The sequence below is a fragment of the Amblyomma mixtum genome, chromosome 2 (assembly GCF_055824585.1).
Source record: "Amblyomma mixtum isolate Tamu chromosome 2, ASM5582458v1, whole genome shotgun sequence".
NCBI lineage: Eukaryota > Metazoa > Arthropoda > Arachnida > Ixodida > Ixodidae > Amblyomma > Amblyomma mixtum.
In genome coordinates this window covers 311,513,614-311,526,295 of record NC_143013.1, presented here as the reverse complement: position 1 = coordinate 311,526,295, position 12,682 = coordinate 311,513,614, and the positions used below count along the sequence as shown (strand labels likewise).

The following is a 12,682-nucleotide window of genomic DNA, read 5'->3' as shown; positions in this document are numbered from 1 at the left end:
CTTTTGAAGCGCAGAGTTTGCCTGTCGTTTGTACAGCGCCTTTTCTCATTTCCGGCCCGACTGTGGGTGGTTGGCTCGTTAAGGAGCCGTGTGTCGCGGTGCGAGTTTTGTGCGGCCCGTATGGAGGGGAAGTTGGCGGGGCGTTTGGGGCGATGGGGGGGCGGAAAGTGCACCCTTTGACCCTCGCCGCGGCGCCTCTGGACGCTTCTGATGAGGGGATCGTTGTCGCCGACCAGCGTCCGCGCACTTGCCGGTGTATGCGTGGTTGTGGCTGTGACTGTGTGCGCGCGTCACCATGAGCCAAGGCGACGCCTGTGAGTTGTGCCGTTGTGTGCTTCTGCGTGAGCGCGAGGATGAGAGGGACCTCTCGCTGTGGACAAGGTTACACATCTGGACGCCGCCGAACGTCCTCGCCCGTTTCAGCCGGCGTGAAAGGGGTGCACTAACTCTCTTGTGCCCGAACGTGATGTCGTGTCCAAGGGCGTGAGGTCAGTGCTCTGCCGCGGCCCCGTCGTCATCAACGCACCCTACATCAACGGAAAGAAGACCGCCATCAGTCGTCGGCCCTCCCAACCCGTTCAACTTGAAGCCTGCGAGCGGTGAGTCGCCGACCGGCCCACTGGGCCGCGCCATCGAACTTTGAGGCTGGCATCCACCTGTAACATAGCTGTACAGTTGTATTCACATCGCATTGTATATAATCTGCAAGCTGTTTTGATTTACTGAAGCGTATGCAAGTGTTGTTTGCCTTGTTTTCCTTTGTTTGTGTGTTGTTGTTTTTTTACGTTGTTGTGGCTGGAACTGAAGGGTAGCTAGTTTTGTTTTGTGTATTCCTTTCTTTATTTTGGAACTGAAGTGTAGCTTATTTTTTTTGTGTATTGATTTCTTTATTTTTGGCCGCGTGCTTTGCCTATGGGTAGGAGGGCATTTAAGGAGAGGGGGATGTGGGAATCTGGCTTTCCGCCGTCGCCTTTGCGCGGCTGTGCCGGCCTACCGCGTTGTTTCTCCTCTTTCCCTTGCTCCCGCCTCAGGCGGTGGAGAGGCGGCTAGGTGACTAATCACTGTCATTTGGCCACAGCTCCGCCCCGGCTCCCCAAGGGCCTTTGCCATTGGCGCCTTTTGGCGGGAATTCGGGACCCCGCTTTGGGCGGCCGCGCGCCGCGCGACCGTCCGAGCGGGGCCCAGAGAGAGAGATCCCTCCGAGACAGCGTAAGGTGCGTACGTTACTGTTTGTCCGTGCCGGCCTTTGCCGTTCGTACCAGTGCTTACTCGAGCTCGCCCGCACGTGTCCTCTGACCTGCAGCGGCTCGAGCCTGTCCAGCGGGGTCCAGCGACCTCTGACAGGCGTACCTTGCGTTGAATGCCCACTCTCTCTCGCAACCGGCCCAACGGTCGACACGAGAGAGAGATCACAGTTCTGCCGCGGGGACATTCTCCTGCAGCGGCGTGCTAGCGGTGCGCATTACTCGAGTCGCTTCGTGCGCGCAGCGGAGCCTTGCTCCTCGCGCGCCCCCGGGACGGGGTGACTATTGAGTGTGTGTGTATCAGCTGGAGGACGATGTGAATAAACGTCTCCTTTGTGAACTTGGAGGCTTATTTCTTTGCGGCGAATCGCTCTCCTCCCAGCGGAGGTTGAGTGCGCTGCATCGGTGTCCCAGTGTGTGTGTGGTGACGGCTGATCGGGGCCCTTGGCTCGCGCGAAGCTCGAACCCGCGGTGGGTGGTGGCCTGTGTCCACTTAGAAACCCACAACACGCTGGCTAATACCCCCTCACACAGGCATTTCGAAGGCCCTCAAACTGATAGTCTATTGACTCAAAGGCCATTTGAGTACTGCTACACAGGCGGCCGTGATGTCCATTGAATCAGTAGTCTATCAAGTCAATGGAGCAGTGCAAAACTCTAATTGAGATTTCGAGGGCCTTCAAGCAGCGGCTACATGCGCTCTTAGATGCGGAGCGCTCACATCAACTAACTGGGGAATGAAATAACAGCAGTGTATTCCTTGAAAAATTTGGAACTTCAAAATACACGGCTTAATTTGCACCAAAAATGACAGGCCTGGCGACAAAACACTTCAGCATGCATAGTACCAATGTTGGCAGCGATACAAAAACATTACCACCGCCAGCTTCCTCAAAAGGGAATGAATGCTACTACAGCTTGTCCAAGACAACGAAATTCATTTCAAGAGTGAGTAATATTACTGTAACGAATAAAGATTTTGTGTCAGACTAAACTTGTTGTTTGATTGCTATCATGCCTGCGAAATTACTGGCAGTGATGGTGCGAGATGATGAAGTCTCTCAACAGTGATCGAGTTTGCTGTTTAGCAGCGACATGAACTCCTTACAGTTTGATAGAGATTGAGAATCTTGAAGGCTGTCGACTCAACAGCCTTTGAAAGTGCCCGTGTGACAGGGATATAAGTCTTAAGAGTCATGTTATATAGAATTGAAGAGTCTGCTGATTAAACATCTTTGTCAGTGGGTACTCTGAGAACAGAATATAGATGCGCTTGGCAAAGAGCTATGATGTGGAAAAGTAGAATGCACCGAATGTTCCTACCATTCAGTGTCAACCAAAAGGCCTTCAGATTGTTTCTGTCACATGACCACTTGGGAACGTCACATATTCGGCTTGGCAGTGTCTCCTCTGAGTAGAAATGATGCTTGGGCGAGTTGGTATGCCGTTTCAAAAAGGAACAGCACGACTTTTGACAGGGGCGAAAGGAAAGGCACTTGTCCTCGTTGGTCTTTCCTTTCATACCTGTCAGAAGTTGCGCTGTTCCTCTGACTAGGTTTCATATTTAGCATCTGATTTGCACGCTCTGGGTCAGATAATCCAAGTGACTAGTCAAGGACACCAGTAGTTTCATTTCAGTTGACTTGTCTTCCTTTGGGCATTTCTTTACAGGTCACTATGGCACAACACTATATTGAATCTCAAGCAACACAACCTACGTGCAAAGAATTTAGCTTTATTTGCTGTTGTTGTGCTCAGTGATTTCCTCTGCAGGTGTACAATAGGGATCATGTTAAGTGATCAATCATTCAAAAAGAAAAAAAAGATAACTGAATTGGTCATCAAAGTTGCGTAGAACATTAGGTTTTATGCCTCCCTATTCTTTAGCCTGTTGGAAAGGCCATAGTTGGAAAAAGCAAGGCAGCAGAGTGTGTTGAAGCTTCAGAAATAATTTTGTCACTTGCAGTACGCCTAGCAATGACATTTTTTGTCAGGGAACTCGCTGGTAATAATTTGTGCTCAAGATCATTTTACTTCAAAATCAGTGCAAGGTACTGGGACGAACAGTTCACACGAATTTTGACTGGAGATACTACCTGTGTTTCCCCAGTCAAAATTTACCCCCATTCCCAATTTGTGCTGTAGTTTATAGTTGAATAGGTTGTTTAGAAAACATTTCGCACTGTGAACTGTATTTTCTGCAGCATAAACTGGATGTTGGGCATCAACTTTTGCTCAGGGGTCTACAGTAAGAACATTAAAGCAGAGCTTTCTCAATCCATCACAAATCTCGCAGTGCAAGGCGCTGTTGAATATTCTATTCGAGCTTTTTCAATGCTGGTGTGCAATGTAAACAACTTTGTTCCTTCTTGGAAAAAACAGCGCTAAGACGAAGGACAAAGAAAAAGAGTACAACAGGACCGGCGCTGAATCCGGTCCTGTTGTACTCTTTTTCGTTGTCCTTCGTCTTAGCGCTGTTTTTTCCAAGAAACATGTACCAACTAGCTCAACGCTCCGTTTTATTGAAGTTTCATTCCTTCTTATGATGAGAGGTATGTGACGCTGTTTTTCGTTATTTCGTTAATGTGTTATTTCCAGCCATCACTGAAGAGAAGGAGCAAGACAAAGAGAAAAAGGCCGCAAAAAGTGAGGCAAGCGACGAGCCAGAGTCGGAACCTCCCAAAAAGAAGGCTTGCACTGAAAAATCTGCAGCTCCCTCAGCTACCAAGCAGCCCTCTTCTTCCTCGCCTGCAGCTGCGGGGAAGAACAGAAGGAAGAACAAGAAGATGAAGCTTAAGAAGAGAAAGAAGAAGATGCAGCAGCAGGCTGGTGAGAGCAGTGCTCAGAAGAAGGCACAAAACGCACCGGGCAGTAGTGGCAAGCCTGTAAAGAGCACCACCACAAGCGATCGGGCAAAGCCGTCAAAGGCATCTCCAAAAAAGAGCTTGTTTCAGAAGAAAGCTGGTCCTGGGCAGAAAGTTCGTAAGCCTAAAAGGAAAAAGTTTCCTTCGGCAGATTGAAGTGGGAGCTTGTGGAGTGAAAGAGGGTATTAAAAGAAATACTTGCACATTGTGCTGTTTTTAAACGATGTGTTAATAGTATTTATTTGGGATTTTTGAGCTCAAGAAAGTTGAGTTAGAAGTGGAAGAGACGGTTCAGTGGAATCCCAAACCCACATATGAGGAATGTTTGTAAGCTACAGCTTAGATAAACTAAAGCAGTATATTCTACATAATTAAGGATGTGTGAACATCAGATATTGCTTTCATGGTACAGCATTTAAAGTGCATGTAATTAGTCTGTGTTGTGCAGGCAGCAAAGTTGAGCCAAGTTGCAGGTGCAAACTTGTCCAGTTTTATGTTTTTTTAGACATCTTGATTTTTAAATCTTGCTATATTACAGTGTGCTTATCACATTAAATGATGTAGACCATATAGTCTAATATCATTGAAGAGTAAATTCCTTTAGTATTGAAGTAATCTCTTCTGGTGAGTATAGTTGTGCTATTACATTGTTGTTGCAATAGTCCGATCAGTGTTGTTTGGTGTAAACAAACACACTTACCTGCTTCCCCTGTTCAAATTTGTTTCAGTACATTAGCTCATTTTTAGGGTTGCATGAATAGTACTTTTTCCAAACTGAATCGAATATGATAGTGCAGCATTGCTACTGAATCGAATACGGATAGTTTAGCTGAAAATCGAATTGAAAACGAATAGATTAGGAAGAGCACTTAATTGATTACGAATCAAATATTTTTACGAATATTTGCTACTTGCACGAATATGCAGCAAGCAGTTGTGAAAAACAGCGAACGCTGTTTTGCAGTTATAGCTCTATCTGTTATAGGACGCAACAATGATCTCCATTTGGACGGTGGCAGCACGGAGTCAACGTATTAACTCTGTCTTTGTCATGTTATGTGCATAGGAAACATACTGTTTGCTGTTGATAATGGAAGGTAATTAACTAGTGCCACATCTCAATGCATGAAACGGGAGAGAGATACGTATGAGGCATGGCTTTCGCGGTCAGGCATAAAGCCCAGGTTTCCTGAACCTGCCTGGACCGTGCCGCATCTTCCAAGCTCTGAGGCCATGTATGAGGATTATCAACACCACCCCGCAAATGAACTGCACCGTGGCGCTGAACTCTCCGTTCCGTGCATACCGATCACGTACGCAGCTTATTACAACTTCTCTCCAATTATTCGAAAAGTATTCGAAAACGTGAGGACATATTCGATTCGATTTGAATAATTTTGAACATACACCATTTAATTTCTAAATATTTGTACATCCTTACTCATTTTGCACACACTTAAGAACAGATGTTCATGTCACTGCTTTATGTTTACTTTTGCAGTAGCCTAGGACATCCCATGCTTAGTCTTCTAGTGCTTGTGAAGTCCCACCATTTGCCATCAACAATCTCTGTCAGATCTGTATGTTATGCGATTTCTGAAAACCGTGTATTAAGAATAATATATGTTACAACAACATCTCCTTTTATTCATACAAAGAATATTTACACCTGGTGTTGAAGACAAAAAACACACAAACGTGCAGTGCAAGCCTATGGTACAAGAACATGCCCTTAAACTTCTCCCTCATGTTCATACAATTAGTAATAGCTAAGTCAGAAAAAGTAAACAGGGCCATGGTGCGGTGAGTCAGGCTCTTGCAGCATTGAGTAACTTCACAAATCAGAATCTCAGTTTGGAATTTCTAACTTGGGTCATGTGGCATTAGCTGGAAGTTTGACTTGCTCGGAAGCTACGCCTAACACACCACGCTAGGTACAGGGAGTAGCCGAAGAATAAGATGATAAAATGGAGATGTGCCAAAGTCACTAAAACCAGATAATTGGCTTCTCTTTTCAAATGGTACATGCATTAGTTTTATCGTGCAAGCAAAGCAGAGAGAACATTTATTTTCTTTATTTGTGTTGGGCGCTGAAATGTGGCATGTTTTTTGAAGTTGCAGTAAAAATGTAGGCTTGTGAGCATAAACTGCCCATGCACTGAGGTGTAACACTGTCAGCTGTCTTGCGTCACTCTGTCTTGTTTTCACATTAGCAACCAATGCTATTAGTACTGACAAGTTCAAAACTGACATTTCCTAGTGCACATTTGGAAAGGGTTCTACAGAGGCAGGGCAATTGCCAGCAAGCCTTTGTTGGGTTAAGTTCATGTGTAAGGCTGAAGTGTCTTCCTTTCTCACTCATTTTACTGCTTTAATAAGAGGTAATTGGCAGCATTTTTGTCATAGTAGCCACCAGTAAAAAATCATGCAAACAAGTTGCTTTAACCACACATCAGTCACTGTGCAAGTCAACTGCTTTTAGGAAGCGGTATCCTCACCACATGCGATTTTTTAGCATATTAGGTAACCTTGACGGATACAGTCGACTCTTGATGATTCGAACTCAAAGAGGACCAAAAGTTTGTTAAAGTTGCACAAAGTTCAAATTAACAGGAGCCTCTTAATATCTTCAATGGTGACATAACCGATCCACCAGTTGGAATAAACAGACTGTACTAATTGAGCGAGTTTGAATCTACAAGAGTCCATTGTATATTTAACACAATGGGAGGTTGAAAACTTAATTTGCTGGCAAACAATCTAGCATGCTTGTGACACAGTTGGGCAATCATTTGGAGCATAACATCTAGAAACAAACAGCAAGCCCCCACACTGCCAGGTATAGGTCCCACACGAAAAAAAGATGGTCACGCTCAATGGATAAGACAGTGCATGGAAGAGAGTGGAAAGGGACACATTTATGGTCAGAGGAACAGAGCAAAGGGCAGGGCGGGACGTCGCCATGGAAGACTGTAGCTGCATCCCCCGTGGTTTACGGAAGATAAGAACCGCGAGTCAGGTCGTCTGGCTCTGGAAGCTTGCAGACACCCCTGGCGTTGCCCGTTGCGGCGAAGCAGACGGCCGTGTCAGGGCAGGCGCAAGACTGGACGCAGCCATGACCGAGTGATGTCTTTGACTGCGGGCACGCTGGGCTTGGGCCAACACCAGATGCAGCAGCGGGGGCAGCAGCCTGCGTCACTGGGGCATGCTGGGTGTCTGCAAAAGGGGCAGGGCGTGTGCGCATTGGTGAACTGCTCTTGCATCTACAAGTAGGAGGAAAGTGCCACCACTGGGCAGGAGCAGGTTTATGGATCACTCTCGGAGGGGTGGTTCGGGGGCTGTCCTATTAGTGCAGTGCATTCATTTTAGTATTGCGGGCTTTGTGTAGTTGCGTGCATAGCGGAATAGCGGGTCCAGATTGCGCATGCGCAGAACGCTAATGAGGAAATAGCGTTAGCGTACAAATGCAATTTTCAGCATTTAGCATTGCGGCAGTTGCGGCTTTTGCACCTTTAGCGTGGAAACATGGCGGCGTCCTTCCAAGCGAGAGCCGTCCGTTTCAGCCGATTCAGCAGTCCTTGCGACTCTGGTCGGCATGTTTACCGGCAACTACTGGTGTTGTTGCTTTTCGCTGTGACCTACCTTGCTTCGACGATAAAGTTTAAGCTGCCATTCAGCCCAGTTTTTGAGATGCGCTCTCGATTCTGGAGCGCTCTAGCCTAATGGGAACTCAAGCTGCACTGCTGCCGTCTGCAACTGCCTGAAACGCAGCCGAAACGTTACACAAATGTCCGGAACGAAACAAAAATAGATTTGGAGCTTTGTTGCTGTGTTTTATGTCATTAAATTATGTAACACGACAATTTATATAAAATTCACAAGAGTTTTTTGAACATTAGACGCCATGCAAAGAAAAATACACTTGCTCGAACGGTTTGTAGTTAGCATTGCCTTGACTAGATGGCGCCACTGTTATACGTTTTTTATTTCACTTTATTTCAATTTCTGGGTCATTTTGCTGGTGAAAATAAGCGCTGCTGCAGTAATTGGCTTAAAAGACTTTGAAATATTGTATTTTGGCAAGTTAGTGGCAGTGGAAACCATTTTAGAAGGACCTTTCACCTCCACGTAAAGCAGATCGCATTTAACGCTTTCAGAACACTATACTAAAACTGTCTTTGGGGATAAGTTGCTCGCGGCACGCTAACGTAATTTCCCTTAGGCCCGCTGTCACGCTAACGCTATACTAAAACTCTCTATTTTCTTCGTCAAAAAATGGGTTTTACAGTGTTAGCTGTTCTTAGCTCGTACCTCAAAACTGGTATTGGCCGCGCCATCCGCATAGCCCACCGCCTGGCACCCATTGAGAACGCACTGGTGACCCAATGAGAACTGAACCTGATAGTGATAATGATCATTTATTAGCCAGCCCCTTTTTAATGGGCGGGCATGCATGATCTGTCCGGCCAGCGGCGTGTGGTAGAGTCACTGGATAAGTTTTTATAGCACTGCGATCCTCTCCCCGGCACCGGATTTGGAAGCTTCATGGCTGGTCCTGACTGACGTTCCCAGCACTGTAATCCGTGTTCCCTGTGTATCCGCCTTCGCAGTGTTGTTATTATACAGGGTGTTTCACCTAAGACTTTCTGCAATTTTCAAAAATAAGCTATTTGAATTAGATGCGCGCTTTTTCTGGCATAGCATTGTCAGTGGTGTAGTACATCATAATGCACCTAAGACGTGCTAACTAGCAGGCTTGTTAACCAATATTTAATAGCTAACTTTTAAACTATTACCATTTGGCTCCTTAATTATTGAGAGGCATGCAGCCCACCGTAAGTGATGTCCATATCCGTTTTTAGAATTTCGAGAACGCGATTATCCTCGGCGCTGTGGCCCAACAAATTTCACCTACATCGCGCCAAAATACATGCGGTTTGAGAAGCTTGCAGGCAAAGCAACCTCTCCAGTGCACGTAACTCGTCGAAATAGTCAAAATTTGTTGGGCCACAGCGCCGAGGATAATCGAGTTCTCGAAATTCTAAAAACGGATATGGACATCACTTACGGTGGGCTACATGCCTCTCAATAATTAAGGAGCCCAACGGTAATAGTTTAAAATTAACTATTAAATATTGGTTAACAAGCCTGCTAGTTAGCACGTCTTAGATGCATTATGATGTACTATACCACTGATAATGCCATGCCAGAAAAAGCGCGCATCTAATTCAAATAGCTTATTTTTAAAAATTGCAGAAAGTCTTAGGTGAAACACCCGGTATGTGACAAATTAAACTTCTGCGTATTTGGCACAGCTAACTTCGGAGATAATGTGAACAGACACTCAGGAGAAACTGGAAGCAGTTATTTTTGTAACTAGCTGAAGCAAAATATTGCATATGTATGTGGGACCTAGAGGAGAATCCTGGAGGCGAAAGCCCGCTGCTCAATGGGCAGTCCTTGCAAACCATATTGTTTGCTGTTAAGGCAACATTGGACCACAGCAGCCACATTTCTTTCCAGACCAGCGGTGGAGAGACGCCAAGCGGATTTCGGTTTGTATGTGTACTGTTTAGGCTCTGTTAGTTGGTGACGCTAATTGGTCATCTTAACTTGATGTTGTTGTCCGCTACGTAGCGTACCCTGCGGTGCAAGGCGCTCACGCAAGGTCTCCTTTTATCGGCCTTAACCAAAGCTTCTTCGTGGTCGAGGGGTAGTGCACCCGGCTCTCAACCCAAGAGGCAGAGGCTCGAGTTCTGGCTCAACCATTTTTCTTTTCAGTGCAATTGCTTTTCTTCTGCTGCACTGCGGGATGGTGGTGAAATGATGCACGACCCTGTAGGCCAATGAGGAATTGTGTAGTGACGTCATTACTGTTGTACTTTGTAAACATTGTTGGGTGTTTGAATTACCTGTTCTAGGTCATGTGCTTGTTGCATCAAATCATCAGTGACGAATGGGAATTTCGTTTTTACACCAACAGGGTGTCCACCAAAGGTTCGCTGAAACACTATCGCGCTAAAACGCATCTTTTGCCCACTGGTGATACAATTGGCACAAGCTTTCCTCTGACCTAGTACTCTGCTTCATTAGGATGAAATGCTTGGCAAATCAGTCTTTGATCCCACTTTGAGTAGACAAAAAACCTCTTGTGCTTGGCACTGTTTGGCCACAGATGGTTTTGTGCCACAAAAATTCATAATCATCGTAAAATGCATTTTCCACCTACGAGCCAGTCACCGCCCGCATACAGTGCTGATGCTCTAACCCCCAGGGCCTGTTTTTCCCCTTTGGCGTTGGCATGTGCAAGCACACCAACTGACACCCACAGGTAAAAGTTCACCTGCAGTATACGAGCTCAGCACCTCCAGAATGCAAGGCAGGTGAACTAACCACTCAGGCACAGCACAGACTCCAACAGATCAATTCTAATATGTGTATTTTTTTTTGCAACCACTCGCCGTTGAATGCTGGATCATTCGCTTTACGAACTCGTAACCGTCCTATGATTTTTTCCTGATTTTCCCTGAGAAAATTCTTTGTTGAGGGCAGCGAATTGGAGGTGGCCCACTATGCCCTCCTCCCCTATCGTTGGGCGCGCATATGCGGTCCGGCAGGTGAAAGTATGAAAACCAAAGCAACCTAACAGCAGCGTTTGCTCTTTTCAACGGCAGGAATGTAGAAATGTAGCTGGGCGATAGTGGTGCTGCTGGAGGCCCCACTCTGCACCTATGTTGCAGTACCTCGTACCCAGGGTGTTTGGCCGAGATTGGGTGATAAGTACAATGCAGTGAGCTGAAAATTATAGGTTTAACGTTAAGAGACAGGAAGAGTGCTGAGTGGGTCAGGGAACATACGTGAGTTAATGACATCCTAGTAGAAATCAAGAGGGAGAAATGTGCTTGGGCAGGGCATGCAATGCGAAGGCAAGATATCCGATAGCCCTTAAGGGTAATGGACTGAATTCCAAGAGAAGGCAAATGTTGCAGGGGTGGCAGAAAGGTAGGTGGACGTATGAGATCAACAAGTTTGAGAGGATAGGGTTAATTAGAGAGATATGGGAGAGGCCTTTGCCCTGCAGTGGGTGCAGTCAGGCTGGTGATGATGATGATGGGTGATAAAGGTGAACGAAGGTTCCTACGCGATGTTTTTGTCATTCTTCTCGGAGGATAACCCGGAAAATTTTTGTTGATAAAATTGCTTTCTTTTTGTTATTACTAGTGACAGACTTGTTTTTCTCACATGCAATTACCTTGCCATTACGAAAAGTCGAGGAGCGTGCTGAAATATCTTGGGTGAGATTCCGCAATGTACTTCTCCACGTCACAGTTCATCAAGGCAAGATGGCGAAACTTCCGCTGACAGTGTTCTTAAGGTTATGGGTGGAGTGTGGGCGGCAAGTAGTGAACATTTATTGGAAGGATCCAGCTCTCACTTTGCGATCGCTCGAAGTGTGTGGTTGGCAGTCATGGTTTTGTCAGCTGAGATTTGTGATAAAGCCTGCCTGCAGGATTTCGCATGAGGCCTAAACCATCGCTATAAACATTGATTCTTTGTATGCATAGGAAGCTACGTTACATGTAGCGTTTAAAGGGGAATTTCACTTTCTTCGATATATCCGTTGTTTATATCCACACTGGTTCGTTATAACGAGTATATGTACAAGGCGCCGAGTGTAGGTTGCGGCCCCGCACTCGCACGGCGCGCTCGCATACCTGTTTGGCACTTAGTCGCAGAGGCCGCCTGCTTGGGCCTGCTCTCAGAACACAGGTCCTTGGCCACCTGTTGCTGAGGCTGCTCGTCCTGCTTGTGGTACTGGGCAGGCTCTGGTTGCTGCTGCTGCTGCTCCGGTTCTTTCTCATGCTGCGCCTCCTTCGGCACCTTGGGCTCTTTGCTTTGCTTCGCCTTGTCAGCCTTCTTGGCGTACTTTGACTGCTTCTGGAGCGTGCGAGAGACAGACCACAAGGGACTGAGAAAAACACCCACCAGGTCGTATTTGTTTCGCCAAAGCTGAAAAGTCCTCGAGCCACTGAGCTGCCACGGCAGCTCAGTGGTTATGGTGCTCGGCTGCTGTCCCTAAAGACGTGGGTTCGACCCTGGCCGCGGCAGTTGCATTTTGATGGAGGCGAAATGCTACAGGCCCATGTACTGTGCACTGTTAGTGCACGTTAAAGACATCAGGTGGTCGAAATTAGTGGAAGCCTTCCACTACGGCGTCCCTCATAGCCTGAGTCGCTTTGGGGCGTTAAACACTATGAACCAAACCACAAGTCCTCGAGTTCGTATTTTCTTATTCAGCTGGTTTTCATTGTCAGACATGCTACATTGCATCACTTTGTGGCGAAAGCAAATGCAGACCTTGAACAAATGTTTGAGAGCTAAGGAGCATCACCGCCTTCAAAGCGGTGATGCTCTACACGGTAACTGAAAATTCCCTTAATTACACCATAAAATCCCCATTTCTTGCCCTTTCCTGCATCTGTTTTGAAAAATCTAGCAGTTAGGAAAAATTTAGAAAATTTGCTATCCCCTAAATACCATCAAGACTCCTTTAATGCTGAATACAGCGCTTAA

At 46.3% G+C, this 12,682-nt stretch overlaps 2 protein-coding genes across 3 annotated transcripts in view; one reads left to right on the top strand and one right to left on the bottom strand.

Annotated features, from left to right (window-relative positions):
- The window catches only part of LOC149364974 (uncharacterized), a 34,467-nt gene extending 30,138 nt beyond the window's left edge, over positions 1–4,329 (top strand). Inside the window, exon 18 of the mRNA XM_089574970.1 lies at positions 3,843–4,329. Within this exon, the coding sequence (XP_089431096.1) occupies positions 3,843–4,264 (422 nt within the window). The 3' untranslated portion in view covers positions 4,265–4,329. The remainder of the gene's footprint in view (positions 1–3,842) is intronic.
- Positions 4,330–5,734: 1,405 nt separating this feature from the next.
- Positions 5,735–12,682, bottom strand: part of LOC149364973 (uncharacterized) — an 80,493-nt gene continuing 73,545 nt past the window's right edge. The window contains exons 5-6 of one of the 2 annotated variants that reach the window (XM_089574969.1): positions 11,824–12,043; positions 5,735–7,324 (exon numbers count right to left, since the gene is read on the bottom strand). In XM_089574969.1, the coding sequence (XP_089431095.1) occupies positions 7,101–7,324; positions 11,824–12,043 (444 nt within the window). In that variant the 3' untranslated portion in view covers positions 5,735–7,100. Of the gene's footprint in view, positions 7,325–11,823; positions 12,047–12,682 lie in introns of both variants that reach the window. The other variant, XM_089574968.1, reaches the window with a different exon arrangement.